The following is a 20,886-nucleotide window of genomic DNA, read 5'->3' as shown; positions in this document are numbered from 1 at the left end:
ATATTGGAAACAATCGGTTTTATCTAACCCCATGTTGGCTGGCAAGCCCAAATATCTATCATTAAGGGCCTCAGTCATTATATTCAACATGTTACATATTTGTTCTCTGATTTCCACCTTCATATTACGGCTAAAAAAGATGCTGGATTTATCAACACTAATCATTTGCCCCAAGGCCGAACCGTGTGAATCTAGAGCTGATTTTAGCACTTCCGCGTTGTGCAAACTAGCTTTCATAAGAATTAGCGAGTCATCAACAAAGAGAAGGTTAGTAAAATGGGTGGGCCATCCTACAAACTTTCACTCCTGAAATATTTTTATTTTTCTCTGCATGTGTTAGGAGAGCAGTCAGCCCCTCTGTGCATAACAAGAATAGGTAAGGTGGCAATGAATCTTCCGTATTAAACCGAACTCGGTATTCAATAGTTGACACACATTGCATAATGAAATTTACCCAATTTCCACGGAAGCCTAGTATACACCCTCTTTGCATTCTCTTTTGTTTTTGACACCCTCTTTGCATTCTCTTTTGTTTTTGATTGTATGAAAACACTCATAAACCGTTAAAATATTATCCGTAATCAATTTAGAAGGCACAAAAGCACCCTAAGTTGGTTCTTTTTTCGAGAGAATTTGAGTGTTTTTTTCCTTCTAAAAGTGTCATAAAACTTTATTAAATCGTCACAATGCTTAGAGGGGCAAAATCAAGATCATCCAGGTGACCTAACAAACATGGCGGCCAAAACCCAGGTTGGTTGGGTGATCGGCGTTTGTGTTGCCTTCGAACCGAACGCCGGCCCGTCCGTGCGCCGCGGCCATTTGAACACCTCCGCGGCCCCACCACAAGTAAATGCCAACTGGGTAACTTCCCACCACCCACCGCACCTTCTTCTAGACCTTTCGGCCCACGACGCCACCTTGCGCCCGTGCCGTGCCGCCTAACTTTTTTAAACTCTCTCCTCCTGTCCCCGTCGCTCAGTCCAAGCATCCAATTCCGAACCACGCACTAGTCGACGACGACCACCTCGCCGCCGCCGTAACGCGCACGGTCTCCCCTTACCTCTCATTGCCGCGCTTCCAGTTCCGTGCGCCTCATGCCGCCGGCCGCGCGGGTCAAACCTCCCAAGAAATGAAACTCGGTGCAATGAGGCCGTGCCGCTTGCCCCCGGCCATCGCGGCCGCCGCGCTGGCCGCGGCGGCGCTGCTGGTGCTCTTCCGCGCGTCCCCTTACGGGCTCGCCTACCCCAGCGCGCGCGCCCAGCCAGGGCCGCCGCTCGTGGCGAGGGGTCCCGGGAGCCCGCCCTCCTTCGCGTACTGGATATCCGGCACGGGCGGAGAGGGCCGCAGGGTCCTCAGGCTGCTCAGGGCGGTGTACCACCCGAGGAACCTGTACCTGCTGCACTTGGACGCGGGGGCGTCGCGGGACGAGCGGACGGAGCTGGCCGCCGCTGCGCGGGACGACGCGGCGTGGAGGGAGTTCGCAAACGTCGACGTGGTAGGGGAGAGCTACGCGGTAGACAGGACTGGCTCCTCGGTGCTCGCCGCGGCGCTGCACGGCGCCGCCGTGCTGCTCAGGATTGGGGCTGACTGGGACTGGTTCGTCACGCTCAGCTCCTGGGACTATCCTCTCGTCACGCAGGACGGTAAGATACTTCTAGCAATCACTCTTCTGATGTATGCTCTTCCTTATGTTTAATTAATTTTCTATGTTCCATTGCTTGGTGGATGGTTATGATTGCGAATTTGCGATGTGATCCATTGCTTGCCTAAGTTACCATTGAGCTTGGGCGGCTGACATAGCTTTTCTTTTGTTGTTGTTGCCTGACATTACAAGCTATGAATCAGTCTAAATTCTCACATTTGAATTTGATCGTGCTGTTAGTCCTTGAAACTGTTAGGTACTAGTTGCACCTTTGTACAACTCTGTTTCTAGCTGTGCCAATTTCAGTGCCATCCTCAAGGGCGTTGCAGTACGTTTTTGTGCTGAATTGTTCGAATGGTCTTCTACGGATAGTTGTCCGTACTCCGTGGTACTACACTTGCTTAATCAATTCTGCAACAACCTACCAAGTCGGGCAACTCATGTGTGCTTCTGAAATTTGATAATCAGCTAGAGCTATCATTGGGATATTGCTCAAACGTCACATAAAACACTTTCATTTGATATGACAGATTGTCAGTGGCACCGTATTTAAGAGGATTGTGGTTAGTCAGAACGGTTGCATTTTTATCTTTGAGCCTTATTTAATACTCCCACCATTTCTTTTTACTTTGCATATAAGTTTTGTGTTAAGTCAAACTTTATAAAGTTTGACCAAAATTGTAGGAAAAATATATCAATATTTATAATATAAAATCAATATTATTAGATGCATCAATGAATTAATTTTCATATTGTATTTTTTTTGAAAAGGGGGATATCCCCGGCCTCTGCATCAGAACGATGCATACGGCCACCTTTATTACCAAACAAAATAGTTCGACAGAGGTCTCAAAGTCTCAAACAAAGATGAACAAAATTTGCTCACAAAGAGCTAAAGAACAAAAATAAGGCCACAACCGGCTAGCAAGATAAAGATAGGAAAACTAATTGCCTATCGTATTACATGACCGTCATCCAAACCGGTTGAAAATAACCCGTGCTACCATCTCCCATCGGATAGATCCAGTAACCAAACGCTCCCTGGCCTCCGTCGGAGCGAGTAGCGACCACATACGGATCAACGCAGTGGCTCGGAAGATAACATGCAAAAAATGAGTATTTGTTGTTCTGTTAAAGACCAAATCATTTCTGCAATTCCAGATAGCCCATAATAAAGCACATACTCCTACACGAATGTGTTTCGCTGTTTGGGGCTCAATCCCATCAAGCCACGTCCCAAATAACGTGTTGATATTATTCGGAGGGGTAATATTAAAGATGTTGATATATTTTAATATAAACTTAGGCAAAGTTTACGAACTTTGACTTAAGGCAAATCTTATATGCGGAGTAAAAAGAAACGGAGGGAGTACAGTATACCAATAATGCTTGACTTACAGGCTCACTCTTACGGATGTAACTCATCCGTAAGAGTCTATATTCCACAAATAAAAGAACTCCTTTCAAGAAGGGTAATGTGTAACAGGGCTTAGTGCGCTACCCATGGGATGCCTTACATCCCGCTCATCACAAGCATGTGCAGGTCCATGTGGCCAGTCACACTGTGCAAGGCCGGTGGTGTTGCAAGTGATTTCTCGTTTGATTTTAAACCATCAGGTTATGGTGCAAAATATTGTTGCTTGCTGCCCCTCAGTAGGAGTGTACACATTTTCCTTTATATAAAAACCTGAAAAAAATGACAAATGACATTTTCTGCACACAACCAACAAATGTCCACTAATGAAGACAACATATATAGAGCTTCTTGGCATATATTGTTGATTTGCTTGTTTAATAGGGATATATTTTTTGTTTGTTTATAGAGATATTTTTTGGCGAGTGCCCAATGCACCCGTCTGCCCCGTGGGGGGGGGGGGGGGGGGGGTGTTACTGCTTTCTCTAGTTAACTTATTCATCATCCCTTTCACTTTGTTTTAATAATTTGAAGCAACATTTTGTTTAAACGCAGATCTCTTTTATGCATTTTCTTCTGTACCAAGGCACCTCAACTTTATTGATCACACAAGTAACCTCGGATGGAAAGAGTGAGTTCTGTAAGCAGGAAAATTTCTAGAATGTAGCTCGCTATATCCTGTTTCTTTCCCTAAACATTTTCCTTGGACCTTTCAGGCATGAAAGGTTTGAAAAACTTATTGTCGACGCAAGTCTATATATGGACAAGAATACCCAGCCCTTTCCTGCGACAGAAACAAGGCAAATGCCTGAGGCATTCAAGATATTCACAGGTGTGTGCAAACATCGTTTCTAGTTCAGGTATTTTTCGGTATTTAAAACATTTCTAAAATATAACAGGACATCAGTGATTCAAATAGGTTTGTTTAAACCCTGGTGCTATTAAATCTGGAACAAAGCCACCAACCGGTTGTTCTTTTATGTGCTATTGATTAATTAAAGATCACTAGGATTAGCCCTCATGCTGAATCAGACATTATGAGTTAAGAATTATAAGCATACAAACACTTCTTTAGAAGGAAAATAATAATTAAAGGGTCTGTTTAAGTCTCATCTCGATGTGACATAACACATCTAATATGAAATCATCACTGTTTTGTAGTCCCCGTTCCCAACTCACGAGACAGGCTTACCCCCCGCTTTATATATAAAGCCGAAACTCCCATGACCTCCCCTTGGCCTTTGTCTTTGCCGTTGCTTTTTTTGTTCCTCTTGATTTGTGCATGCGTTCCAATTGGGCTGGTTAGATGCGTGCTTGTATTTCAATTAGGCTGTTCTTTTGTCTTTACTTCTACTTTGTTTTGTCCCTTGACCATTTGGATTGAGCTACACAAAGAAACACAAGAAAATACACAGGCACAAAAAATCTGGACAAATTTTGTGCTGAGAGTAGACACGCAACTGGATCAGAGAATGTGATTAGAGGACGGGTCAAGGGCTTCACGGGGCATGGAAAGTGGTTCTGGTTCTCACTTTTTTTTTTACTCTCACATTTTCAGACAAAAACAAACAGAAAAAAGAATGCATACGCAGGCAACCAAAAAATGCAATGGCCAGGTAGGTAAATCTCCACCCAGCCCATTAAAGAAAGACATCGAAACGAATCAAAACCCGATGATGGCCCAGGCAAAAAACACAAACCTCGCAGCAACATCCTGAAACTGTCTCACGCATGATAAGCAGTATGAATCTTGGAGCTACAAATCGTACGGTGCAAAATTTAGTTGAGACGTAGCTAAATATCATCTAGATGAGATTTAGCAAATCCGATGATTAAACTCTATAGTGACACCTCTAGCAAATTTTCAAATGAAAACATATCAAATTAAGTTTCAACACAGGATCTTGTTTATATTGAAGAATTGTGAAATATTAAATTAACATATGACTAAGATTTTGCTCATCAAACTATATTTTGGCACGTATCAATAGGAAAATCGAGAGTACTTGCGGATTGAAAGACGGAACCATAGTTTCGCACGAAAAAAGGAATCATAAAGTCAAATCACGTGATGATTGGGTGGAGCTATTATGCTTATACAAACAACAACAAAGCCTTTAGTCCCAAATAAGTTGGGGTAGGCTAGAGCTAAAACCCATAAGATCTCGAAACTAACTCATGGTTCTGACACGTGGATAGCTAACTTTCACGCACCCCTGTCCATGGCTAGTTCTTTGGTGATTTTCCCGTCCTTTAGATATCTCTTTATGGACTCCTCCCAAGTCAAGTTTGGTCTACCCTAACCTCTCTTGACATTATCTGCACGCTTTAACCACCGCTATGCACTGGAGCTTCTGGTGCTCTCCATGTATGTGCCCAAACCATCTCAGACGATGTTGGACAAGTTTCTCTTCGATAGGTGCTACCCCAACTCTATCATGTAGATCATCATCCTAGACCCGATCCTGTCTTGCGTGGCCACACATCCATCTCGACATGTGCATTTTCGCTACCCCATCTGTTGAACATGTCGCCTTTTAGTCGGCCAACACTCAGCGTCATACAACATTGCGGGTGGAATCACCGTCCTATAGAACCTGCCTTTTAGCTTTTGTGGCACTCTCTTGTCAAAGACAACACCAGAAGCTAGGCACTGTTAGATAATGAGCAACTAGTATTCACTGAGGGCCAAAGGCCATTACATATACATGTGTGGTAAAGTGCAGGACACCCCTTATACAATGGGGATATACCGAAAACCGAAAAGGGACTATACACATCTAACACCCCCCCTCAAACTCATGGTGGATCAACAACACTGAGTTTGGAGAGAAAAAAGCCATGCTGCGCTCGAGTCTGTGCCTTCGTGAAGAAGTCCGCCAACTGTAACTCAGAAGGCACATAGTAAAGAGCGAGAGTCTGATCCTGCACAGTAGCATGCACAAAGTGGGCATCCACACCTATGTGCATGGTGAGCTCATGCTTCACCGGGTAACACGCAATACTGATAGCACCGGTACTGTCTGACAGTAAGGGAGTCGAGGTAGTAGCAGACACACCAAAATCCTCAAGTAACCACCGTAACCAGATCACCTCAGCCGTCAACCATGGCTCGCAACTCTGCCTCTGTACTCGAGCGAGAAACTGCAGTCTGTTCTTTGTCTTCCAGGCAATAAGAGAGCCACCAAGAAAGACACAATAAGCAGACAGCGAGCGTCGATCAGAGGGATCACTAGCCCAGGTAGCATCAGAGTAGGCCTGGAGCTCAAGAGAGCTGGAGCAGGGAAAGAAAAGACGTTGAGAGATCGTGCCACGAAGATATCGTAGAACACGGAGGAGATGACTATAGTGGACAGAGGTGGGGGCTGAAACAAACTGACTCAGGATGTGGACAGGATAGGAAATGTCAGGACGCGTAACAGCAAGATAGACAAGGCTGCCAACAAGGTGACGGTAGCGAGTGGGATTAGGAAGAGGGTCACCATCAGAGGCACGAAGCTGAACGTTGAGCTCCATAGGAGTCACAACTGTGCGCTCATCACCGAGAGCAGCGCGAGCAAGAAGATCCTGAATATATTTCTCTTGGGAGATGTAGAAGCCATCAGAAGTCGAGGAGATCTCAATCCCAAGAAAATAGCGAAGTGGACCAAGATCAGTCATGAGAAACTGGTCGCGAAGGCGAGCCTTAACAGAGGCAATGTAGTCAGAGTCGTCACCAGTGATGATCATGTCATCAACATAGAGAAGGAGAAGAGTCCGACCACGAGGAGACGTGTGAACAAACAACGCGGGATCATGATCACTGGGCAAGAAACCAGCGGCAGTCACCACAGAGGCGAAGCGCTCAAACCAGGCACGACCGGCCCTTCTCAACATAGAGAGGGCGACCAATCCCCCCTGAAGGAGTGGGCAGGAGCAGTGGAGCAGTGAGACAAGCAAAGGACACAGGAGCTCGGGCAGCTAACACTGATGGAATTGCAAGCAACCCAGCAGAGCGAAGGCGGGTCTCCTCAGCACGAAGCTCGGCAAGCACCTCCGAGAGAGGCACACGACCACGAGCAAGCAAGTGAGCACGTCGAGGCTCGAACTCAGAACGGAGACGAGATAAGAACTCATGGACCCTCTGAAACTCCAAATCAGACCGCGTAGTCTGACAGCAACGGAAAGTTCCACAAACAACTGTCCGAAGAGAGTCAAGCTGGCGCCAGATGGCAAAGCACTGTGAATAGAACTCATCAACAGAGGAATCACCTTGCTGGAGTGCGTGCTCCTAACGCACCACAGATAGGTAGAGGGCATCACCAGAGGGCTGATAGCGCTGACAGAGATAAGACCACATCGCTGCAATTGTGCCAAGTCCCATGAACTCCGAAGCAAACTGAGGGAGTACACTCGCAGTGAGAACAGTAGCAACGCGAGCATCATCATTGCACCACTGAGTGTAAGCAGACAGATCATCGCGGTAGGCAGAAAGAGCATCTGAATAGGCTAAGACCTGCTGATCATAAGCATCAACCGCGGTATCATCGAGAGCCTTGGCTGCATCTCGATCAGCCTGTGAAGCATCAGCGGCATGAACCGGGGGCACCGGCGGGGTAGGAGCCACAGGAGCAACAGGGCATGGCGGACAGGGGACCTCGCTAGAGAGAACGCCTCACAGAAGAAGGCCGCGCATATGGATACACATGAACCTCGCAAAACTCAGCATAATTGGTGCCATCGAAGATCACCGAGCACCGAGGGACCGCGACATAGCCCGAAACAGACATGAGGAAGTCTCTCTGCTGTTTTTTTTAAGTCAACGAAGGGGATCGAGCAGAGCACGCTCGATGCAGGTCTGGATTGACCGCAGCCAACCGAGAGGTGGCCGGCCAGAGAAGGGTGCGGCCCGGCGCGAGACAAGGGAGCTGGGGGAGCGCCCCGACCGGATCCACCGGATCGGGCAGAGGAGCACCCGAGGCAGAGGCGCTCATGCGGGGACTGGAGCGGCGCGGCAGGGGCCCGCTCGCTCGCTCACACGGGGACTGGAGCGGCGCGGAAGGGGCCCGCTCAAGCGGGGGCCGGGAGCAGCGCGGCAGCCATGGGAGGCGGTGCCGGACGGGGCAGGTGCGGCCGCGGTGGCCTGCACAGCAGCAGGCGACGGCAGCGACTGGAACGGCAGCAGGCGGCGGCGGCTGGAACTGCAGCAGGCGGCGGCGGCGGCGGGAACTGCAGCAGGCAGCGGCGGCCGGAAGAGTTGGCCGGAATCGAGCGGCCAGAGACGAGGTAGACTAGGCAGAGGGAGCACGGAGTTGCAGCGTGCGGGAGAACGAGGCTAACCTAGCATATGATACCATGTTAGATAATGAGAAACTAGTATTCACTGAGGGCTAAAGGCCATTACATATACATGTGTGGTAAAGTGCAGGACACCCCTTATACAATGGGGATATACCGAAAATCGGAAAGGGACTATACACATCTAACAGGCACCACTTCATCCATCCGGCTTTAATTTCATGGCTCACATCTTCATCGATATCACCATCCTTCTGCAACATTGACCTCAAATATCAAAACGTGTCCATCTGATATACCACCTTCCCATCAAGGCTAACCTCCTCCTCCTCGTGCCTAGTAGTACTGGAATTGCATCTCATGTACTCGGTTTTAGTTACTAAGTCTAAAACCTTTCGATTCCAAAGTTTGTCTCCAAAGCTCTAATTTTCTATTAGAGAATTTTATGGTACATCTTACTACTAGGGAAGAGGCGTAGTATAGGTTTAACCTAACTGTTGATATTATAAGGCATAACGGGCAATTTACAACCGGCCTTTTTTTGGTAAGTGCATCAATGTTCAAAACAACCAGGCTTTTTCTTGCAAGTGCAATAATGTCTAAATCATAGGGATACTTTTTTCTCCTAAGACCCATTTCGTACGACATGGACACACTGCTACTACGCTCGTCTTCTTTGCCTGTTCTTCTTGATCGACTCCTTGAACTCTCGGCACTATGTGTAACGCCCACGATGCGGCTATATCTCCCACGTGTTGAGGCACGACTTAGAGGCATAACCGCATTGTGGTTTTGTCGCAAGAAGGGTCATCTTCACACAATCCCATGTAATGAACAAGAATGGGATAACGAGAGCTGGCTTACAATCACCACTTCACACAATACATAAATATAATTCATACATCATCCAAAACCACACATAGACCGACTACGGTCAAATCCAAATAAAAATAAGATAACCCCAAATGCTAGATCCCCGATCGTCCCAACTGGGCTCCACTACTGATCATCAGGAAAAGAAACATAGTAACGACCACGTTCCTCGTCGAACTCCCATTTGAGCTCGGTTGCATCATCTGCACTGGCATCGTCGGCACCTGCAACTGTTTTGGTAGAATCTGTGAGTCACGAGGACTCAGCAATCTCACACCCGCGAGATCAAGACTATTTAAGCTTATAGGACAGGATGGTGTAATGAGGTGGAGCTGCAGCAGGCACTAAGCATATATGGTGGCTAACATACGCAAAAGAGAGCGAGAAAAGAAGCAACGCAACGGTCGCGAAGCTAGAAATGATCAAGAAGTGATCCTGAAACTACTTACGTTCAAGCATAACTCAAACCGTGTTCACTTCCCGGACTTCGCCGAGAAGAGACCATCACGGCTACACACACGGTTGATGTATTTTAATTGGGTCAAGTGACAAGTTCTCTACAACCGGACATTAACAAATTCCCATCTGCCTCATAACCGCGGGCACGGCTTTCGAAAGATAATACCCTGCAGGGGTGTCCCAACTTAGCCCATTATAAGCTCTCACGGTCAACGAAGGATAAACCTTCTCCCGGAAAGACCCGATCAGTCTCGGAATCCCGGTTTACAAGACATTTCGACAATGGTAAAACAAGTCCAGCAAAGCCGCCCGAATGTGCCGACAAATCCCGATAGGAGCTGCACATATCTCGTTCTCAGGGCACACCGGATGAACACTACGTACAACTAGAACCAGCCCTCGAGTTTCCCCAAGGTGGCGCTGCAAGTGGCTCTAGTTTGGACCAGCACTCAGAGGAACACTGGCCCGGGGGTTTAAATAAAGATGACTCTCGGGCTCGCGAAAACCCGAGGGAAAAGGCTTAGGTGGCAAATGGTAAAACCAAGGTTGGGCCTTGCTGGAGGAGTTTTATTCAAGGCGAACTGTCAAGGGGGTCCCATAAATCACCCAAGGAACATAATACCGGTATGACGGAAACTAGGGCGGCAAGAGTGGAACAAAACACCAGGCATAAGGCCGAGCCTTCCACCCTTTACCAAATATATAGATGCATTAATTAAATAAGAGATATTGTGATATTCCAAAAAATATCCATGTTCCAACATGGAACCAACTTCAACTTCACCTGCAACTAGCAACGCTATAAGAAGGGCTGAGCAAAAGCGGTAACTTAGCCAAACAACGGTTTGCTAGGAAAGGATGGTTAGAGGATTAACATGGCAATATGGGAGGCATGATATAGCAAGTGGTAGGTAGCGCAGCATAGCAATAGAGCGAACAACTAGCAAGCAAAGATAGAAGTGATTTCGAGGGTATGGTCATCTTGTCTGCAAGGTTCTCAGAGTTGTCGAAAGCTTGATCCTCGTAAGCGTACTCAACAGGTTCCTCGTTCACGAACTCGTCTCCCGGCTCTACCCACAGCAAGAACACAAGCAATGGAACCACAATCAATCACGGGAAATGCACAAGCAACATGATGCAAAACATGTATGATATGCGAGATGTGGTATGTGATGCATATGCGTGCTCCGGAAGAAAAATGATGAACAAGGCAGTAACTTGGCAAACCAAGCATTCCACTGGAAAAATGAGATGATTTCGGTCGAAATCGATATAAAGATCACCGGAAACGGATGCACGGTTTGCAAATGGCAAGCAAAACAAGAATGACACGAATCTGCGATTAACAGCAAGATAGCACTTAAAATGCATCAAGTAACTATGTTACAGCACTCCAACATAGCAACAAAGCATATGGAAGTAATCTACAGGAAATGCTTGACAAAAGATGAACACCGAGCTACGGCTAGAACACAACATAACAGGTTCAAACAAGCATGACAAAAGTGAAAAAGATATCAGGTTCACAGACTAAGTGAAATTACTGGACATGGCTGAAACAGTATCAGGTAGCAATGTTCAGAGCAAGAAAAACACATGCTACAGGAACCTAACATAGCAAAACAAGGCATGACATAAATCTACTAAATGCATAGAACAAAAGTCCCTTACTGACCATAAGCCAAAAAGGACCAGAAGATATGATGGCAATCATGTAAACATAGCAAGTTTCGTTAACAGGTTTCAGACTTAACAGAAAACAGAGCATGGCAGAAACAGTAACTATGAGGGCATCTTGGTGAGCTTGAATCACTCACCACAAAGCAATTCATGACAAAATAAGCATACCTACAGCAAGATGGCATGTTTATGAAGCTATCCATGGCAAGAGCAAGTACATAGCATGTATGAAACAACTCCAACAACCTTGGCAAAATTGAATAACACATAAACAATCTGCCAGAAATATTTTATAGCAAAAGTAGAGCAAGATTAAGACATGCTATGGCACTCCATAATTACAAACAGGGGCATGGATGGATAGAGCACAACTATATATACAAAACATCCTTACTGAACATCACCAACAGGAGCATGGATCTTTCTGTAGACACATGGATACATAGCAACAAAATAACAGCAGTCACAGAGTTAGTAAAATTACGAAGTCCCTGAAATCAAAAACATCACGGAGCCTAGTTTGCATGCTTGTGCTAGTCACCACAGAGATCACAAAAATACATGGAATACACATCTGTAAATATGGCATGACATACATCAAAACACATGTAGAGCTCATGCCCATAAGATGCACACATCAAATGCAACAAAAATAACAAATCCTCAAGTTCTGATAAGTAACAACAGTTAACAGCATATAACACTCTTGCATCAGAGATTTGGGCATCAAGATGGACTCAAATGAACATGGCATAATGGAACAAAATGAAGAGCATCTCGAGACGAACATTTCGATATATTACACGCACGAAACGGAGCTATATGCAGAGAGTTATGATGCAATGAACATGAACACATAATGTAATCAGGACTTGGAGAATTTTTGGGGGAGAAGAAAGTCAACCTAGCGACAGATCCAGATCGGGAGCTCGTCGGCGCGCGAGCTCGCCGGAGTTGGGGCGCGCGGGGCCGGAGGAGAGGGCGACGAGGCCGGAGAGGGAGGAGACAGCGGGGCGTGTCGTCGGAGAGGGGGCGCGGGGACGGGGGCCGCGGGGAGGCGCGGTCGCGGGCGGCGCCGGTGATGGTGGCGACGGGCGGCCGGCGGTCGGCGGCGGGGACGGGCGCCGGCGCAGGCGGCGGGGCGCTGGAGGAGGAAGGAGGCGGGGGGCGTCGGGCGACGGGCCGGGAGGGCCTCCCGCGGGCTTCGCGGGCCGGCGGCGGGCGCCGGTGTACGGGCGACACGTGGCGGCGTCTGAGTGGCTGTGGGCGGCGGCGGCTTTTGTCCGGCGCCGGGCGGACACGTCCGGCAGCGCGGAGGAGCGGTATAGGGTTTCGGGGATCCGGAATTTCGGGGAGGCTCACATATTTATAGGTAGAGGGAGCTAGGAGGCTCCAAATGGAGTGCGGTTTTCGCCCACACGATCGTGATCGAACGACCTAGAGTATGGAGGAGACTTAGAGAGGTTTTGGGCTGTTTGGAGGGGGTTTTTGCTGCAACACACAAAAGGACTTTGCGGTTACCCGGTTAACCGTTGGAGCGTCAAACGACCTCCAAATGGCACGAAACTTGACAGGTGGTCTACCGGTGGTATACCAAGGCCACTTGACAAACCTCGGTCCATTCCGAGAATGTTTAACACCCGCTCACGAAAAGAAACGAAAAGGGGTGCGTTGGAGGAGGTGGGAGTGCCGGATTGCAAAACGGACAACGGGGAAAAAGCTCGGATGCAAAAGACGAACACGTATGCAAATGCAATGCGCATGATGACATGATATGAGATGCATGACATGAACAAAATGCAAAACGAAAAACAAAACCCGACCACGAAGGGAATATCATAGCACATATCCGAAAATGGCAAGAGTCGGAGTTACAAATATGGAAAGTTACATCCGGGGTGTTACACTATGCTCACGCCCTTACTTCTGGCCCACGCGACCGCAACAATGGCACCTTATTGCAGCCCCGATCGCTGGCTCATGCGTTCACAATCCTTGTGGCCGCGCTGCAGGACCTTGCAACCGATCGCTTGGTGTGCCTCATAGTTCTAGCTTGGTAGTACGCGAACCTAACTTGCCATTGTGCTATCCTGCACTACCTCACCACTTTTCGATTAATATTTGTTAGCATTACTAATTAGTAATTTGATGCAAATTATGCTGGGTCACTAGAACTATTAGGATGCCAAGAAACAAGCTCATATACGTGCATACGCGACTAAAGAGTTAGGATAAAGAAATATTTGATAATTTGAAGATTTTGAGTTTCTTTGTTGGGATAAATAAATATTTGATAATTAGAATAAATTAATGTCAATAACCATGATTTGTGGTTTTTTTTATTCTCTCGATTCTACCCCTACAGCCCATATACTACTCGTGTTGGGTGTCATATACTACTCAGAGGATTTAGTAGTATAGATCAATCTCATCCGTTAAAATCTATGGAAAAGACGGCTAATATATGTTACAGTGTACCATAAAAAGGTCTCTTCTATTAACGCCTATGCGACAATCATCGACTAGCACCACATCATCCGCAAAGGGCATACACCATGGGATATCTAAGATAAGGGCTCAAAGTTGACCCTTGGTGCAGTCCTATCTTAACAAAAAAGTCATCAGTGTTGCCATCACGTGTTCGAACACTTGTCCCAACATTATCGTACATGTCCTTGTTGAGGGTAGTATACTTTGTTGAGACTTTGTATTTCTCCAAGGCTCACCACATGACATTTCGCGACATCTTATTGTAGACCTTCTCCAAGTCAATGAACACCATATATTGGTCCTTCTTCTGCTACCTGTATCTCTTCATAAGTTGCCGTACCAAGAAAATAGCTTTCATGGTGACCTACCAAGCATGAAACCAAACTGACTTTTGGTCACGATTGTCATTCCTCTTAATGGCTCTCTCCCATAGCTTCATTGTATGGCTCATCAGCTTAATTCCACAGTAATTAGTACAGCTTTAAACACCCCTTGTTCTTGAAGATTGGTACTAACATACTATAGAATCAGGGCCTATCGCTTTGTCTCCTTTCATCCTTTTGAAAGCCTCCCTAACCTTAGACTCCTGGGTTCATCGCACAGAACGTCTGCTGGTATCATCAAAAGAGTCATCCAGCTCAATGGTAGAGCTCTCATTCTCTCCATTGAACAATTTGTCAAAGTACTCCCGCCATCTAGCCCCCTCATCCTTCACAAGGAGCTGTTATGCCTATAACCACCAAGAGAAAATAGTGCATCTCCCCAATTTCCTTGAAGTATATATAACTAATTTTTATGATAATCAAATTCATTTATAAGGAATTTATCGGTCCACATAAGAAAAGCAATTCCAATATTTAAAATATAACTTTGTGTCCTATAAGCATTCCAAAGAGCTCGGGCTTCCCTAACTTTTTCCATTGAAGTTGAATTCGTTTATAAGATGAAAAATCCAAAGCAAATTGTAACAGTACAATTTTATACAACCCATTCTTCATTTTATTTCCTGCTGGAGATATTGAAAACGTGATTCATGATGGTCATAGATAAAGGAAGAAAGCTATCGATACTTTGCCATTGATGTGTTGGGCAAATGCTGAAAGAAATTGTGGGTGATTAAAAATCCTGCACGAGTACTGAGTATGAATAAATCCACGCGAGAACTCAGGAAATATCACACCATGATATGTGTAAAGGAAACAAAACAGAGGTACATTAAGAATATTTTGGCCAAATTAAACGTTTGATACATAGCCAAATAAGTCATAACGTATTTTAGCCATGCACATCCAACTCGATTTGGTCATCTCCCCCTCCGCGCCCTGCGTCACCCTCCCGCTAGGGCGGCTCGGGTGGAAATTGTAGCCCCCGCCGCCGGGCACGTCCATCCTCCCCCTCCCCTACGCTGCCGCTAGAGGAGGTCGCCGGGCGAAGCCTCAGGCAACTGATGGCGGCGGCGGAGGCTCTCTTCCCTCCCGCGCCAGATCAGGTGAGGCGGGTCACCCATGGCGCCGGGGCGCTCTCCCTCGATCTGCGTCGCGGCGGCGCGTCTAGGCGATGGCGCAAGGCGGCGGCGTGGTGTTGGGCGGGGGCGACGGAGCTGCTAGGCTCCGAGGAAGATTTGGTGGCGCCGGCCGTTCGATGGGCTCGCGGGGTCATGGCGGCCTTGGTCGCGGTGGCCGGTGGCTCGGCCTGTCGGCGGCGGCTGGATCCCGGGGCGGCGGCCCTAGAAGGTGGCGGCGGGTGAAGCTCAGGCTTCCCGCAGCGGCATGGCGTGGTGCTGTCCCTATCCAAGGCGGATCTGCATCGCTGATCTCGTGGTTTTGCCGCGGATTGGTTCAGATCAGAGACGGTGATGAGCGTGCGGGATCATCTCGGCGGCTCTCGCGGTTTGGCGAGGTGGGGTGAGAGCCCTCCTCCCAGGCTCCAGCGGTGGCGAACTCAGGCAGTGGCCGGTGCGCCAGGGCTCCTACGGTGGCACTGCTGTTGCGGTTGGTCGCCGGATCTAGGCGGCTAGATCTGGGGCTTTGAAGGCGGTCGAGAGAGTGCACAGGTTGTCGGGTGGATTTCTTGGCACGGATCCGGGTGAAAACTTGGTTTTCGGTCATTGGCCAGAGCCGGTGATGACGATGCCCTTATCCTCGTTTCCTTCATGAAGGCATCATCAAGGTGAAGCTCCCAACCCCACCCAATACCTCCGGGGGAAACCCTAGATCAGCTGATCGGATGACGGCGGCACTCATGTGTCGTTACCCCCTTGGGGGCGGCATTCATGGAAAGGCACTCGGGCTCGAGGGACCAGCGGATGGCTTCTTCGGTGGAGCGGTGTTTATTTCTACATATTCATGGCGGCGGTTCTCGACGGCATGGAGCGGTGGAGGCTTGGCGTCAGATGTGTGGCAATGGACACGCGCAGGAGGTCGACGTTGTCTGGCATCGTGGTAGCGTCGATGGCAGAGAGGCCTGACAAGGTTGATGCGTCAGTACATGCTTTGAGGATGGATCGAGGGAAGACGGAGGTGACGGCCCTTTGCAGCGTGTGTGTGGTACTCACTGAGAGTGCGCCGGACCGGAGTGTTACCCAGTCCCGCCTATGTGGATTGGATGGGGCATCCGGCGTTAGATGTTAGGCTTTTGTGCGATGTCTGTTTGGTATTTGGCCCGGACATTCGGCGCCCCTTCATCAAGAGGATAGGAGTAGCGACAGATGTCGTCTAGATGGCGGCCTCGGGCTTACTGTTGTATTTCTTTGTAAGGTCTTTGTGAATAATAAATAATATGGCCGCATGCATCTCCCAGATGCAGAGGCCGGGGTGATTCCTCCTTTTCTAAAAAAAAATCCAACTCGATAGTGATTTAAAAAAGGACTAAGATTTTGTTACTACCCTGAGTCGTTGCCTCTGTTTTTGATGGCATAATCTAAAGTGATTAATTGTAGTGAAATTCTAAGAAATATTCACAGCTTAAATTTTTAATGGCAACATTGACAATCTAAGTTGGTCGAACATGAGAAGCATGTACCTATTTGCTAGTACTCCCTATTAGTGATCTAAACGCTCTTATATTTCTTTATAGAGGGAGTCTTTCTTAAAAGTTAGTGACGGTCCACGTATGATACGTGTATTCAAATATAAGAAAGTTCACGTGCTCATTGAAGTTATATTTAAGTTCCCATTCACTTGCTTAACTTACAATTGGCACCCCCATTAATTCTTATACTTGACAGTACGTAGTAGGAACTTCACTGAACATTGCGTGCATGGCTGGGACAACCTCCCCCGCAGGCTACTGATGTACTTTGCCAACGCTGCTTACTCCATGGAATCATATTTCCAGACCGTCATATGCAGTTCATCTGACTTTAGAAACACCACTGTCAACGGCGATCTACGTTACTTTGTTTGGGACGATCCTCCTGGGCTGGAGCCGCGTATTCTTGATGAAACGCATCTTGGTAACATGGTGAACAGCAGCGCTGCCTTCGCAAGGCGGTTTGCGGAGGACGCACCAGTGCTGAAGAAGGTTGATGATGAGCTACTGAACCGTTCTTCGGCCCAGTTGGATCCTGGTGTGTGGTGCCGGAATTTGGGTGAAAAGCAAGGAGGAGGGGATGTGAAGGCATGCTCGAAATGGGGCGACATTAACGTTGTCAGGCCTGGGCGTGCTGGAGAGCGGTTGAGGCGCTTCATATCTGAGATCATTCATATAAGAGGATGCACGGTCGCAGCAGTTAGCTGAAAGCCGAACCCACCACCAGTCTGGAATTCTTTGTCAAGAGAGCAGTTAACCAAGAATTTGAGGAACACATTCTTCTCCGCAGGTAAAGCACGTGTTGCTGTAGTCGACAGTTCTACCAGACTGCATAATACCACTGACGCTCCTTCTACACAAACTAGGTATAAGTATATACTGTATAAAGCTGCAACTGATTTGCCCCTTTTTTTAACCATATGGATAGGACATAGAATAGGTTACACTGCAGTAGTTATAGTAGAAAGCCTTACACTGCACTAGTCACTTGTCAGATAAGTATATATACACAATGGTTGTAAAATGGCGGCTTGAGTGGTCAGGTTAGATCATCACGGCCTACTGAGTTTGCTAAATATTTTCGAACGATGATTATATGGAACTTTAGGTGGTTCTTAAGACATTACAGCTGGTGGCATTTGTGGCATTCAGTTGATCTGATATAAATTGTAGGTGATGTTTGCACCAAGAATTAATTAGTACTACTCACAATATTTAACTCTGGACTCTTGGGATACTTTTGGTCACCTGCATCATTTTTTGCGTTGTTTGTTTCCTCCATTTGCGGCTCCACTGGGACAGGCTAGGTGGTCGGGGAGTTAAAACAGATGGACTTTTTTTTTAACAGAAAACAGATGGACATGAAATAATTGAAGTCGACATTGACACCTCACTCGGACTTCAAATTTTTATGTCCAGGTCTAAAAAAGCCCTTTCTTGAGAGCAGCTATTCGAAACAAATACTAGAAAAAAATCAAAAAAATCAATTTTTTTGTATGATAAATAATTTGGTGCATGAGGTACGCTCTAGATTTCAGATCATTTGGACATCTGAGTAGCTCTCGGCAAAAGAAGCCAAATTTTGGGTCTATAAAAAAGTTTATTGTTCATATACTGCTGTGACTCAATTTGTCTTTTTTGCTGAGAGCTACTCATATGTATAAATGATCTGAAATTTGAAGTGCACCCCACGCACCAAATTATCTAACATGCAATTTTTTTAGAGTTTTTTGATTTTTTTTAAGTTCTTGACCTGCAGATGAGCATGGGCTCAGAAATGAATAGTCGCTTCATTTTTGACACATTCTTGTAATCAACTCGAGGAATGGCCAAACTTTCACTGCGGATAGCAACGGGACTTAGCTTTCCGTTTTCAAGGCGCTCAATACCTATCACCACATACAGGCAATGGTGCCAAATGAACTCGACGATGAGATCAAAGATGACGAAGGCAACGGTGACGAACGCGTGATTCTAATTCCATGGACGTTGCATCACACAATATCACCATCTATTAATTCCTCCACGTCGATTTTCTTGTTTTTGTTTTGCTTTTGAACTTCCACGTAGAATTAAAAACAGAGAGAAATACAAAGATATCTCTGTCTGGAGGCTGGGCAAGCAGCAAAGTCATCACCACACGAACGCATGCACCACATCCCTTATGTCTATCCATTGGCCACAGACCTACAGTGTCGTTCACTTGGGTGATGATCCGGGCTCGCTGTCCCCCACGTCCACACATGTTACCGTTCACGATCGACCCACCACAAGCCACGGAAGATAGGATGCACGTGATTGATGAGTGCGGCGTTTCGGTGCTCAGGCTCATCTGCATCCGATCGAAAAAATTCAAAATAAATACTAGAAAATTTTAAAAAAATTCCATTTTTTGGTGGTAGATAATTTGATGCGTGAGGTTCGCTTCAATTTTCAGATCATTTGAACTTCTGAATAGCTCTCAGCAAAAAAGACAAATCGGGTCAGAACTGTGCGTGAACAGTAAACTTTTTTACAGACCCCGGATTTGTCTTTTTTGCCGAGAGCTGCTCAGATGTCCAAATGCTTTGAAAATTGAAGCGAACCTCACGCATCAAATTATCTACCACTAAAAAAATGATTTTTTTTAAATTTTCTAGTATTTATTTTGATTTTTTCGTCAGCGCGGGTGCAGATGAGCCTGGTCTGAGAAATGAATTATCGATGATTATGTACTACCTCCCTCTGGGTGCACATGTCATACACGTAGTTCTACGTCAATAATTTAATTGGCCAATATAAAATGCAATAAAAATATATATGTTTAAAAACTACATTCACATATGAATCTGGTAATATACTTTTCTTAACATATAACATATTTTGTTAGTCAAATCAATAAGCTAGAATTACTCGCACGCCCTATACATCCAGACGGAGATAGTACTAGATTACCCATTGCGTCAAATGGTGCATGGTTCAGTGTGGGACCCTAGTTATTTGCAAAGAAGTGCTTTCAATGTAGCAATACCTTGTATCCTTTGTAATGCTTTAAAATGAGGAGAACAATTCTCTTGAAATACATAATATCATTTTCAATAGTTGGTATCTTTTTTACAAATATCTATGATAATCTGGAAATAAAAGGTCTACACTGGTTTATTACATACTCAGTAGAGTGCCATTTGACGCGGGTTAATTTGTGCCTTCTTGCTTGGATCTTATTCGATCCATTGATGTCTCATCGTACCTGGCCAATTTATAAGGGAATACCAAGAGGCAAGAGCGACGCACTTCTACACGCCCCCGCGTCGCCCTCCGCTAGGGCGGTTCGGGTGGAAACCCTAGCCCCCGCCGCCGGGCACGTCCATCCTCCCCTTCCCCTCCGCCGCCGCTAGAGGAGGTCGCCGGGCGAAGCCCCATGCGGCTGATGGCGGCGGCGGAGGCTCTCTTCTCTTCCCTCCCGCGTCAGATCGGTGAGGCGGGTCACCCATGGTGCCGGGGCGCTTTCCCCCGATCTGCGTCGCGGCGGCGCGGCGTCTTAGGCGACGGTGCAAGGCGGCGGCGTGGTGCTGGGCGGGGGTGGCGGAGCTGCTAGACTCCGAGGAAGATCTGGTGGCGCTGGCCGTTCGATGGGCTAGCGGGGTCATGGCGGCCTTGGTCGCGGTGGCCGGCGGCTCGGCCTATCGGCGGCGGCTGGATCCCGGGGCGGCGGCCCTGGAAGGTGGCGGCGGGTGAAGCTCGGGCTTCCTGCGGCGGCATGGCGTGGTGCTGTCCCTATCCAAGGCGGATCTGCATCGCCGATCTCGTGGTTTTGTCGCGGATTGGTTCAGATCAGAGATGGTGATGAGCGTGCGGAATCCATCTCGGCGGCTCTCGCGGTTTGGCGAGGTGAGGTGGGAGCCCTCCTCCCAGGCTCCAGTGGTGGCGCATTCAGGCAGTGGCCGGTGCGCCAGGGCTCCTATGGTGGCACTGCTGTTGCGGTTGGTCGCCGGATCTAGACGGCTAGATCTGGGGCTTTGAAGGCGGTCGAGACAGTGCA

General features: G+C 47.3%; 1 protein-coding gene across 1 annotated transcript; it reads left to right on the top strand.

Moving 5' to 3' along the window:
- The first annotated feature begins 732 nt into the window (after nucleotides 1-732).
- LOC123055781 (beta-glucuronosyltransferase GlcAT14A) lies at nucleotides 733-18,121 on the top strand. The gene is made up of 5 exons (XM_044479643.1): nucleotides 733-846; nucleotides 896-1,643; nucleotides 3,612-3,687; nucleotides 3,773-3,888; nucleotides 17,062-18,121. The coding sequence occupies exons 1-5, from the start codon at nucleotides 733-735 to the stop codon at nucleotides 17,571-17,573; spliced, it is 1,566 nt and encodes a 521-aa protein (XP_044335578.1). The 3' UTR covers nucleotides 17,574-18,121.
- Nucleotides 18,122-20,886: the final 2,765 nt, after the last annotated feature.

Source organism: Triticum aestivum, chromosome 2D, assembly GCF_018294505.1.
Source record: "Triticum aestivum cultivar Chinese Spring chromosome 2D, IWGSC CS RefSeq v2.1, whole genome shotgun sequence".
Lineage (NCBI taxonomy): Eukaryota > Viridiplantae > Streptophyta > Magnoliopsida > Poales > Poaceae > Triticum > Triticum aestivum.
Note: the sequence above shows the minus strand (reverse complement) of the source record. Positions and strands in the feature narration are given on the sequence as shown.